The sequence below is a fragment of the Chiloscyllium plagiosum genome, unplaced genomic scaffold, assembly GCF_037043375.1.
Source record: "Chiloscyllium plagiosum isolate Xiang-an unplaced genomic scaffold, Cpla_swu_hap1 HiC_scaffold_25, whole genome shotgun sequence".
NCBI lineage: Eukaryota > Metazoa > Chordata > Chondrichthyes > Orectolobiformes > Hemiscylliidae > Chiloscyllium > Chiloscyllium plagiosum.
The window spans coordinates 49,950,436-49,962,958 of record NW_028270163.1 but is presented as its reverse complement, the minus strand read 5'-3'; the positions used below and the strand labels follow the sequence as shown (position 1 = coordinate 49,962,958).

Here is a 12,523-nt window from a genome sequence, read left to right as displayed (position 1 = left end):
TATAAATAGTGAGAAGTTGAGGAGCTCTGAGATGTACAGATAGCCTGGTGCATCAAGTTCAGTATACAAGTACAGCAAGTAATCAGGAAAGCTAATAGAACATTACGCTTCATTGCATGGGGAATTGAATGCAAGTGAAATTTTGTGAAACATTGGTGAAACACATCAATGGAGCATTGTGCACAGTGTTAGTCACTGTACTTACGAAAAGATGCTACTGTGTTGAAAGTAGCTCAGACGGTTAACTAGACTAGTACCCAGAATGAGTGGATTGCATTAGGAGAAAAGACTCATAAGAGTCTTTGGAAAGAGTCAGAGATGACTTCACTAGAACAGACAAGATCCTGAGGGGACTAAACTGGGTGGATGTCAAAAGGATGTTTTATCTTGTGGAAGAATCTAGAACTGGGGTCAACAGTTTAAAAGTGAAAGGTTGCCCATTGAAGACAAAACTGATAAAACTTTATTTTCTCTCTAAGGGTTTCAGAAATTCTACAATTTTTTTTTCCTGTGGAGATCCAGCCAGGTTTGCTACATTTGTCTTCAATATCTTTGATTAAAATAAAGATGGAACAATTGAATTCTCTTTCCTCAAAAGACAATGGATGCAGAATCCTTAAATCTTTTCATGGCAGAGGTCAATAGATTACCAAAGTATTGAAAGATTGTCAGGGTATGCAGGAATGTAGAGCTGAGGTTAAAAACAGATCAGCTGTGATCTTATTGAATGGCGAAGCAAGCTCAAGGACTGAGTGGCCTACTCTCGTTTCCTGTTCTAATGTTACCATTTGACATAGATTCCAAATATTTACTTCCATCTTTCTTTACCGATAGACAATTACAGAAGTGCAAATATTTATGAAGGCCTGTAATCGAGTAAAGGTGGAAAAACATTGCATTGAACTAAATATTTGCCACACCTGCAACATATTCTCAAAAAGCAGATGAAAATTTGTAAAGTCTGTTGAATGTGGCATTGAAGAACAGCATCGCATTCAGTACATGAATATTGATCTGAATTAACAAATAATTTCAATTATGAGATTCAACACCATGAGAAAACCACGATAAACTGAGTTTTGCTGTATGTTGTATCATTTTATTTATCCGCATTTTTGATCATTGTCAGAAATGGGAAAAACAATGTTTTGTAAAGAAAGGATTGTGGTAAAGATGACTGCTTTTAAAAAGCTAGTTGCCTGACACTCATTGTAAGGGCTGTTAACACTGCTGTTTGTTCAAGCAGTGGATGAGAGATGTTTTGTCATACACAACTGAACCAGGGAGCAGACAACAAATAGATGACTGGTTTGTGCACTGGTGATTAGTTGTTGGTGACAAATTAGATTAGATTTTTTAGATTACTTACAGTGTGGAAACAGGCCCTTCGGCCCAACAAGTCCACACCGCCCCGCCGAAGCGCAACCCACCCATACCCTACCCCTACATTTACCCCTTACCTAACACTACGGGCAATTTAGCATGGCCAATTCACCTGACCTGCACATCTTTTGGATTGTGGGAGGAAACTGGAGCACCCAGAGGAAACCCACGCAGACACGGGGAGAACGTGCAAACTCCACACAGTCAGGCGCCTGAGGCGGGAATTGAACCCGGGTCTCTGGCGCTGTGAGGCATCAGTGCTAACCACTGTGCCACCGTGCCGCCCAAATAATGAAATTGGGTTACAGAAAGCTAAACAGCTTGTAGGTGTGAATGATTAGACAGTAGTCAATGGACTTCCAGAAAGGAAAGAGACGTCCTTTCTCTGCATTAAGAAATAGCTCAAGCTTGTAAGAAGCCTACTAAAACTAAGTGAAAGTATCTGGAGAAGGAAGATCCAGGAACAGCAAGTACTGACAATAAAAAACATCTCTCAGTGAACCCTTTGGACAGGGATCATTCAACAGCCTTCCCAGCGTCTCTCTCCACCCATAAAATATATGTTTTTCCATGTTTGTATTTGCATTATTTATTGGGAGGGAATGGTTAGAGTTTTAATAGAATTATATGTAGATGGTTCATAGTTGTTTACTTATAATCAATTTATTTGAAAGAAGCTATAATTCTTGTTAAGTATAGAAAAATGGTGCTTTCTGTCAACCTGGGTCTAACAAACAGATAAACTGGGGAATTATGTATATTTTTGTGACAAATCCAGGAATAACAGGACATGATTTCCAGCATGCTAGCCCAATGAAGGATAACAATATGTTGAGGAGTAGGAAAACTCTGTTCTGCCAAAAACCGAATGAAGACCAAAATAGTGACATGCCTCACCTGGTCTCAGGAAAGTGATCAAGAAGATCCCAGAGAGTTAAACTAGACTGAAAAAAGTGTTGCAGTCTGGATCCATCTTCAAGTTGTAGAGCAATCCGAACCTAAAGAATCAGTACAAAACATTTCAGATATTTGCAACTTACACTGATCATCCAAAGCAGAGAGAACACAATCATAAGAACCCTTTTGTTAAATAATACCTTTATGTGAATTTAGTGAGTATTCTTTCCTTCTCAGTTAAGGCCACAGATCAGTAGAAGTCCCATCTTAGAATGACAACCTTTCAAAATGAGTGTGGGCTCTTCTCACTTCTTCTCAAAAAGAGAAAGGTCCATTATACTGTTAATAGCCTATCAACTCTTTACCAATTAGCCAGAAATCTAAACTCTAAATCTGGAAAAAGAAACAAACTCCACGAAACATTCATAGCAGTACAACGTCATTGATCAAAGTGTACACCACAGAAGATTTTCAATAAACCTGCTTGCATTTGCAGCACAAACTGGAAGTAATCCTACCTGCCATCATCATCGCCACAGAATCCCTAATGCAGAAATAGGTCATTCGGCCCATCAAAGAGCATTCCACCCAGACCTCACCCCCCCCCCCACCAACCCATATAACCCCTCATTTTCCATGGCTTATCCAGCTAGCCTGCACATCTCTGGACACTATGGAAAATTTAGCATGGTCAAGTCACACAACCTGCACACCTTTGGACTGTGGAAGGAAACCGGAACACCCGGAAGAAACCCTCACAAACACGGGGAGAATGTCTATGTGACACTTGCAAAATCTCTTGCACATCCATCATTCCACATCCTACTTGCTCCATTCATTCATTTGCCCTGTCTGCCATGGATGTTTTATTCTCCGATATTGTCTCTATAAACCCCTTTACCTCACCTACTTGCCTCTTTTCTAGCCAGGACTCAAATTCCACCTCTGATCACCTTCTTTAGCTCACTGTCCACTTTCTCCATTGGCTTTATGTACCTAGGGACACCTTTCTCCATTGTGGGTGCTACTTGAAAAAGTTATCAAAGATATATTTACAAAAATAAAATGGTTAATAAAAATGTTATGAGACACTTCCACAGAAAGTGAGATTTCAACCTGAACATTTTAGCCCGACAGTAGAAACAATACTACTGTCATAAACCTCTCTTGTGGATACTGTAATAGGTATCATTAATTTCTTCAAACATCAAGTTTTATCCCACACATGAAAATGGTAGCACGTGATAATTTTACTGGACTAGCAATTCAAAAGGTATCGTCTACTGCACAAGAGAAGAGTCCAAAGACCACCACAACAACTGGTGAAATTTTTTTCCATTCACACATGGGCGTCACTGGCTTGTCAACATTTATTGCCCATCCCGAGTTGCCTCTGAACTGAGTGGCTTGCTCGTCCTTTTCAAAGGGCAATTGAGTCAACCACATTGCTTTGGATCAGTAGTGACATGTAGGCCAGGCAAGGGTGATAGTTTCATCCCTTAAAGGGCATTTAGTGAACCAGATGGGGTTTTCTCACAATCAATAATGGTCTCCCAGTCATCAGTAGATTATTAATTCCAGATTACTATCAAATTCAAATTTCACCATTTGCTGTAGAGTCGCCAGAATATTAGCCAAGTTACTGAATTAATAAGTCTAGCAATACTACCACGAGGCCTTCGCTTCCCCTAACTAATAAATCTGGAATAAAAGTCTAATGACCACGATGAAACTACGTCCTCAATTCATGAACGAAATGGGTTTTACAGTAATGTCCTTCAGGGTTAGAAAGATACCAACCTTACTGAGTTTCGCCCATGTGACTCCACACTCTGAACCTGGGAATTAGCGTGCATTACTTAATGTTATTTAGTAAGCATGGAGGACAAAAGTCACTACAATAATCTTAACAGACTGTAAAAGCTGTTTGTGCTTCACTCAAAAACAGTGTTATTGTTGGAATAACCACCATCACTTGCAACAGTAAGGGCTAAGAAAACAAATAATACACACCCCTAAGTTGTTTCCTGGAAAAACAGTCAGTTCATGTTCTTCTGTGCTATCTCCAGGAGTAAAAACACAATGCATGCCAAAGTGTACTTTTATATTGGTAAGTATTACAATCCAGATGGCTCCCTGATAACCCAAGTACTTTAGTTAGAGACTATAGACTCAATTCCTGGACAGTGATCAATCAATCTCAGATAGAGTAACTGTACTTGAGCTCCCAGATTTTGATTCTGTCATACACTTCCATATTGGAAGGTCCCAGGTCAAAGGCTTACTGCAGTAATCTGAGCAAGTAATCTAGATTGAGATTTTAATTGCGGGACTGAAGGAATATCCAAATGCTTCCTTAGTTCACACAAGGTGTTATAGCACAATTCAGAGAAAGGTTGAGATGTTCACTCAATGTTTGATGAATATTTATCTCTCAATTAGTGCCACTACAACAAATACATCTGGTCAAAAGTACGTCAGAAGCTGTGACATGTTTACGAATTATGCAAAGTATAACATAAATGCAAGTTATTTACCTAGCTCACAGCCATTAATGACGACCACACTGTATACAAGTCAACTACAACAGTTTCCCACATTACTTTCAAATAAGCACTTCATTGACACTGAAAGATTTTGTCGTATTTTAAGTGCATCCTTTGCTTATAATGCTTTCTTTCATTCACAGGATGAGGATGTCACTGGCCAAGTCAATATTTAAAGCAAATCCCTAATTGCCCAGAGGGCAGTTTAAAAAATCAACCAGATATTGCTGTGGGTCTGAAGTCACAAGTAGTGCAGACCAGTAAGGATGTCAGTTTCTTTCTCTAAAGGACATTAGTGAATCAAACGTTTTTTCTGGCAATTGACAATCACTTCATGGTCATCATTAGACCCTGAAGTCCAGCAATCGGGTGATTTAGGAATGGGGGATGGCAAACATGAACTTTAGGATGTTAAATTTAGAATTCTCCATTTCTTTCCCCAAGTTTCTAGTGTCTGTTGCTGAAAATGCTTGTTAATGAGAACAAATGTTTTAGACAACTCAATTACAGAGAATCTACACCTGAGCCCAAAGATTGCACGTGTCTTTTGATCATTCTGTACATGTTACTAATTTAATTCCTGCTTACTGGAGATCTGCTAAAATGATGTGCAACATGGACAGACACGGTGGACAGACCTCAGCATCTTAGAACCCCAGCAACACTGCAGAAGGGCAGCTCGCATCATGTTCAGCTCAGCAAACTGGAACAATTGCTCCTGTATTACATAACAAAGGCTAGAAGCTCAACAAAGAAGGCACAGTGTTACATGCATGGTCCAATGTGACTTATTAGATATGACAGCCATCTCAACAGTTACTCGAATATAGTCAGAGCACTACTCATAACTGTTTGACAAAAACCTAAAACACTACATAAATTTCAGAGCATTTTTTAATTTCAAAAATATACTTAATTCACAAAAACATTTAAAAGTATATACAAAGATTTTAAAGATTGTCGAGTCTGCAATGTAAAAGATAAAACATTGGATTTTTTTGACATTTCTCAGAGCTTTGCTACAGTTGCGCAAAACAAAGGCATTTTCCAATTATGCAGGAAACTATTTACATTCATTTGGAGGCACCAAGAGGGTCTGACAACTGATTATGCTTTGGCAGAAAGACCCTTGATGGGCTTTGGCAACAGCTGCCCCAAGCTTCAGTGTGTCCCTCAGTGTGTAGTCTTGGACCTTGGAATGTGCCAGTCTGCAATAGTCAGTCAAGGACAACTCTTTACAGTGGAAGACAAAAATGTTTAGGGCAGACAAATAAGCATCTTTCACCAGTTTGATGGTCCTACAGACGCAGTTGATGTTGCCTGTGTGCGCGTCCTGGGGGACAGCCCGCAGAGCACAGGGGCCTGCATAATGGAGCTGCTCAGGATGAACCTTGACAAAAATCACTGCATCACTCTCCAGACCTCCTTTAATGGCACATTCTAGGAGGAGATGTGTGACAGTTTCTTCAAGTTAGGAGCTGTGCCTGGAGTTCCAAAGTTTTAAAGTAAAGAGAACAACAGCAAAGGTTAATCACCTGCAGTGTGTCATTTTCTACTAAACTTAGTCAGATGCAGCTAAAACTATAGTGTTGTAGCCAAACCTGTGCCTAGTCAGCAATTACAATTGGACAATAATGACCTTGGACATTTTACTTCAGAAATTGTACTCTACATATTCATATCCAATATAACATATCCTAGCACATTACATTTTTGTGTTCTTTTCAGAGAGGTTCTAAAAGGGGTTCATTTTCCACACATTTTCAACATTAGCTTTCATTACTTTTTCAAATTTATAGCAGATTCTCTTTTATGTTGCAGTACGGATGGTCAACCTGGGAAATTAAAATGTCACAGCAAAGCTGCAAGTTGTACTCTGCCCAGTTTGGAATCACCAGGTTTCTGGAGCAGTTTTACTCTTTACATGACATACTCATACTTCATCTGGAAACATTCATCGTTAATAATGAATGCTTAAAATGCCTCTGTTTTTCCCCTCACTCTAATATTATCAAAAATTGCTTCCTTGAATCAGGAACAGAACTCATTTTAATCCAGAAAAGTATATTAAGAGCTCTTGCTCTCTTCATTTTCAACTGAGGATTTGGTATAGTTGAGGGATTCTATACTGAACGTGTCAATAGCAAAGGGGATTCAGGTATTGTTGACAGAGTTACTGTCAAATTTATTGCACAACCCTAATTGCTCTTAGGAAGGTGGTGGTGAACTATCTGTCTTGGACTACACACAAAAGAAGCAAGTTTCAGGTTTTAACATGAGAATTAAGAGTAGGAGTAGACAATCCAGCCCCTTGAGCCTGCTCCATTACAGCATGATCATGGATGATCTCATCTCAGCCTCAGCTCCACTTTTCTGCCAGGTTCCCATAACCCTTCATAAGCCTATTATTAATGAAAAATGTATATATCGCCTCAAACATAGTGTCCAAGCATCCACTGCACTTTAGCATAGCAAATTTCACAAATTCAAGACTCTTTGAGAGAAGCAATTTCTCATTTCTGGTTTAAATCTGCTAACCTTTTGACCTAAAGCTATGACCCCTTGATCTAGATTGCCCCACAAGAGGAAGCACCCTCGCCACATCTACATTGTCTACCCCCTTCTGCATCTTATTCACCTCAATTTGATCTCCACTCATTTATCTAAACTTTAGAGAATAAGCCTAAACTGGTCAATTTTGGTTCACAAGACAAATGTCTCACCTCTGGAATCTCTGGTGAGTCTCCTTTGAACTGTCTCCTATCCAACCATATTCTTCCCCAAATAAGGTGTTCACCTTCCCTGGTCAAAATTCTGGAAATTATCAAATGGGAAAATCCCAAGTGTCAACAACATGTATGCCACAGCACAAAGTACCAGCACCAACGTCACCAATAGAATTTCAGCAAATGGGAGGATAATATTTTCACTTTGGTGACAGGAAAGATTTAAAAGCAACCCGAGGGGCAACTTTTTTTTCACACAGAGTGTGATGCATATATGGAATAAGCTGCCAGAAGAAATGGTAGAGGCAGGTACAATTACAACATTTAAAAGACATGTAGACAGGGACATGGAAAGGTTTAAACGGATAAGGGCCAATAACAGGCAAATGAGACTAGATTAGTTTAGGAAATATTGGTCAGCATAGACGAGTTGGGCCGAAGGGCCTGCTTCCATGTTGTATACTCGTTTGACTCTAAGGGCACTTTTCTGGGAACCAGAAATTAGTTTGTCCTGGGCTACTAATAGCAAACTGGTTTTGAAAATAAAGGATGCTCTTCATTAGTCTCTTTCAAAAAGTCCATGACATATCAAAATACACTGGGCCTAGAACTCCTTTTATGTAGTTCTTTCATGGGATGATAACAAAAGTCCAAAGCTCATCTTACTCCTTACAGGTTTAAGGTCTGAAATTATATTCAAAGCCCAATTTCAGACCCTGTATCAATTTTACTCCGGCAGCCATATCCTCTTGGTTATTAAAATTTGATTCAAACATTTTACATAGTTTCATAATAGCAATGCATTGTCATGCTCATTTCTATTCACCATTTAAGGCAGCAAAATGTATTTGGTGCATTCTACTTATGTTCTTGTCATGTACCAATCTTCCCTTTGCTATAAAACCCACAATTCTAAGGCGGATTTCCTTTCTGCTTTTCAGAAACATTCGTACTTTCTACCTGTTGGAAACACAAGTTCTAGTCCTCTGATGTCAAGGAGGAGTCTACTTGCAACTTTATCTGAATTGGCAAAGAAAATATACTTTAGAAACTTGCTAAAAGAGTACTACCAAAAATCTATCACAGCTCACATATTAGAACACTTGAATTTATCTGTAGTTTCAGCTGCAGAATGACTTCTTAGTTCTGAGAAAATTGAAGGATTCAAAATGCAACTTTTCCTCCCTCCATAAATGCAGAAACGTAACTGGACATCCATTAATCAGCTCATATTTTGCTTCAAACATGCATATCTTGCAGAATACTGTGTCCAATTTATTATTCAACCTACCATTTACACTAACAATTGTCCAAATGATTCAGGACATTTATCGGGTAAATAACCTCACTACTGTATTGCAAAGTTTCTTCAGCTGTGCCAACACTTTTCAAAACCAGATTTCCAATTGTTAAAATCCAAAGTCCATCCAAGACATAGAATGCAGCATAACTCACATGTACAGGAACAATTACTAATATTCGATCATTTTCCCTTAATGCTAATCTACAACATACTTTTCAACTACAAGTTACTAATGGAGTCACTGCACAAGCAAGTGAGATTTCTCAAATAAATAAGCTAGAATTTAAAGTCATAAATATTTCAAAGGTTAGCAAGTTGCATTGGTGAGAAAAGCCAAATGATGTTGCCTCCACTTCCCTTCAATTTATAGCTCAAGGATGGAAAGTAAAATTGTTCTCGTGCTTGTATCAACATGCAAGATGGCTTGGAAAAAAACCACCCATCCCACTTGGGGGCAGTGCTTGAGGAAAGAGAAAAGCCTCGTGAACATCTTTGAAAAGTATGACTGAGACATGGAAAATAACAAAACAATCCAAGTTCAGTGGGTAATCAGGAAGGTAAACGGAATGTCATCTTTATTTCAAAGGAAATGGAGTATAAAAAGTTGGGAGATTTTGTTAAAACTATACCATGCACTAGTCAGACTATTGGTGAAATACTGTGAACAGTTTTGGACACCCTATCTAAAGAAAGATGTACTGGCAGTCCAGATATGGTTCACTAGGCTAATACAGCAAACTTATTACTAACTGGCACCAACGGGAGTAGGAGTGTGCCAGTTAATTAAATATTCCAGTTGATCAAAAGGTCCACATAATCTATGGGAAAAACACACACTAAGTAATAGAAACGAAATGTGGGGGTATACACATCAGTGTGATATTTCATTTGGAGTAAATCGCTTAAATAATAATGCAACTTAAATAAAACTTAGCGGTAAAGAGCTTTCTAACACACACCCTCAACTGACTACTTTGACATTGCGGAGATTGCAATAAAACAGTAAACTTCTGGTATTTGAGGTATGTAATTTTTGCCAGTTTCTTCAGTGTGCCAGTTCAAATAAAGTCTGGTGTATTACGTCTTATGAGAAGAGGTTGAGCAATTTAAGCTTGCATTCATTGGAATATAGAAGAATGAGAGGTGCCCTTATTGAAACATACAAGCTTCTGAGAGGACAAGGTAGATGAGGAAAGGTTGTTTTCCCATTGTGGAAGAGTCTAGGACCAGATAGCATAATTTCAGAAAAAACGGAACCCACATTTAAGATAGAAATGACGAGAAATTTATTCTCTGAATTCTTTACCACTGAGGGTTGTCAAGGCTGGGTCATTAAATATATTTAAGGATGAGATAGATTTTTAATTCGTAAGGAAATTAAGTGTTACGGAGAAAAGAAAGAAAAGTGGAATAGAGGAATCAGCCATTATCTCATTGAACGATAGGGCAAACCCGAACTAAATAGCCTACTTCTGCTTTACATTTTATGGTCTTAAACCATGGGGTATTACTTCAGTATGGCAACCCTTTTGAATCCCATCATGCTATGACACCACACTGTGCTACCCATATGATACAAACACCCATTAGTCACTGAAGAAAACTGAAAAGTATCTCCAGTACATATTCAATGAATCATTTCTCTCGAATAACTTTAAATTTAGACATAGATATTCAAACATTCCTCATTCAAGTGTACAGTTTCCAAACAATTACAAAGTTCCTGTCTGAAAGCAATTTTACCCCACTCTAGGAAGGAAAAAGTGTTGTGCAGATGTCCTGCATTATTATCCTTTCCCTGAGAAAGTAAATATATGAAATGCTCTTCTTGACATAATCCAGGCAGAACAATATTTACAAAATCTTTTCATTTCATAATATGAAAACCATATGGAATGAGGTTTTATACCATAAAACAATTGTCAATGGTTACATTTAATATCACAGACAAGTTGCAAGTTGTGGGTAAATTGATGTAAATATGAAGACCTCTAACCAAAGGTTTATGTTGTTTTAACCGTCTTTGTATCAAGGATAGGCATTACTTCATGTGTCCACACCTCCTCGCCTAGAAATGAAGATTCTTAGTTCTTCCAATGTAAAATCTTATGGATTCAGAAAAATATTTTTAATTATCATGTTCAATGTTAAAAATACAGAGAGGACAATTTTACAGACAATAAACTAAATTTGAATAGCAGGTAGCATAAAAGAAAATCCAGTAAGAACTTGAATAATAGTTGCAAGAGTACACTAGAAATCCCCACCATTCAGAATAATTAGGGCTGACCCTATGTTTCAATTCCATTTATCTACACACTCCCCAGTTCCTCTGATTCCCAGAGACACCAAAATCCAGCGATCGTAATCATGAATATGATTTTGAACGGAACGGCGAGGAAAGAGGGCGGAGAGAAATGAGGCCTGCCGGGAAGTTTTTAAGTGGGTGAGATCTAAACCAGAGACCCTACATAGTAGCGTTTCCCTCCCACCCATCCCCTCGAAACTCACTAAGAGTCTATAAACTTACCGTTTTCAGGTTCTCTCATTTTCATTCCGTTTCTTCTCTTCCTTGTTTAGTCCTGTGTGGGCTTTCAGATTAGCAGGGTATGGCTGATAGGGCACTTGCATGCTCCTCCTGCAGAATGTGGCAGCTGAGAGACACGACACATCTCTGCTCACCACATCTGCGGGAAGTGCACCCAACTCCAGCTCCTCGAAAACCGAGTTAGGGAACTGGAGCTGGATGAACTGCAGATCATCTGGGAGGCTGAGAGAGAAATTGAGACAATGAACAGGGAAATGGTCACTCCTCAGACACAGGATAAGGACAGCTGGGTTACAGTCAGGGGTAGGAAAGGGAACCAACAGATAGAACAGGGATCCTGTGGCCACTCCCCTCATCAATTAAGTATACCGTTTTGGATACTGCTGGTGCGGATGGCCTACCAGGGGAAGCCATAGTTGTCAGGTCTCTGGCACTGGGCCTGGCATTGAGGCTCAGAAGGGAAGGCGGGAGAATAGAAAAGCACTAGAGGTAGGGGACTCAATAAACAGATTGACAGAAGATTTTATGGTCAGGAACAGGACTTCTGGAAGGTATGTTGCCAGAATCTGGGATGTCGCCGATCGGGTTTACAAGATTCTGAAAGTGGAGGGGACTCAATAGACGGATTGACAGAAGATTTTGTGGTCAGAACTGAGCAGCCAAATATCATGGTACATATTGTCACCAATGATATAGCCAAGAAAGGGATTGAGGATCTGAAAAGTGACTACAGAGAGCTAGGTTGGAAGCTGAAGAGCAGGACAAGTAGAATAGTGATCTTAGGTTAGCTACCGGTGCCACGAGACAGTGAGGTGAGGAACAGGCAGAGACTGCAGCTTAACACATGGTTGCGAGGCTCGTGCAGGAGGGAGAGCTTCAGATGCTTATACCATTGCGATGCCTCCTGAAGAAGGTGGGACCTGGACATGAAGGACGGGTCGCAGCTGAACTGGAGGAGCACAATCATCCTGGGTGGGAGATTTGTTCGTGTGTTTCGGGAGGGTTTAAGCCAATTTGGCAAGGGGGTGGGAACCAGAGCTATATATCTGAGGCGGGGGTCGGGGGGGGGAGATGGTTGTTGTAGATGGGGCAGTGACAAGATGTAATGAATCTATCCAGA

General features: G+C 39.5%; 1 protein-coding gene across 2 annotated transcripts in view; it reads right to left on the bottom strand.

Annotated features, from left to right (window-relative positions):
• The window catches only part of aspscr1 (ASPSCR1 tether for SLC2A4, UBX domain containing), a 225,808-nt gene that overhangs the window by 181,931 nt on the left and 31,354 nt on the right, over positions 1 to 12,523 (bottom strand). For both annotated transcript variants that reach the window (XM_043714988.2, XM_043714990.2), the window contains exon 4: positions 2,281 to 2,381. In XM_043714988.2, coding sequence (XP_043570923.2) covers positions 2,281 to 2,381 — 101 coding nt within the window. The remainder of the gene's footprint in view (positions 1 to 2,280; positions 2,382 to 12,523) is intronic.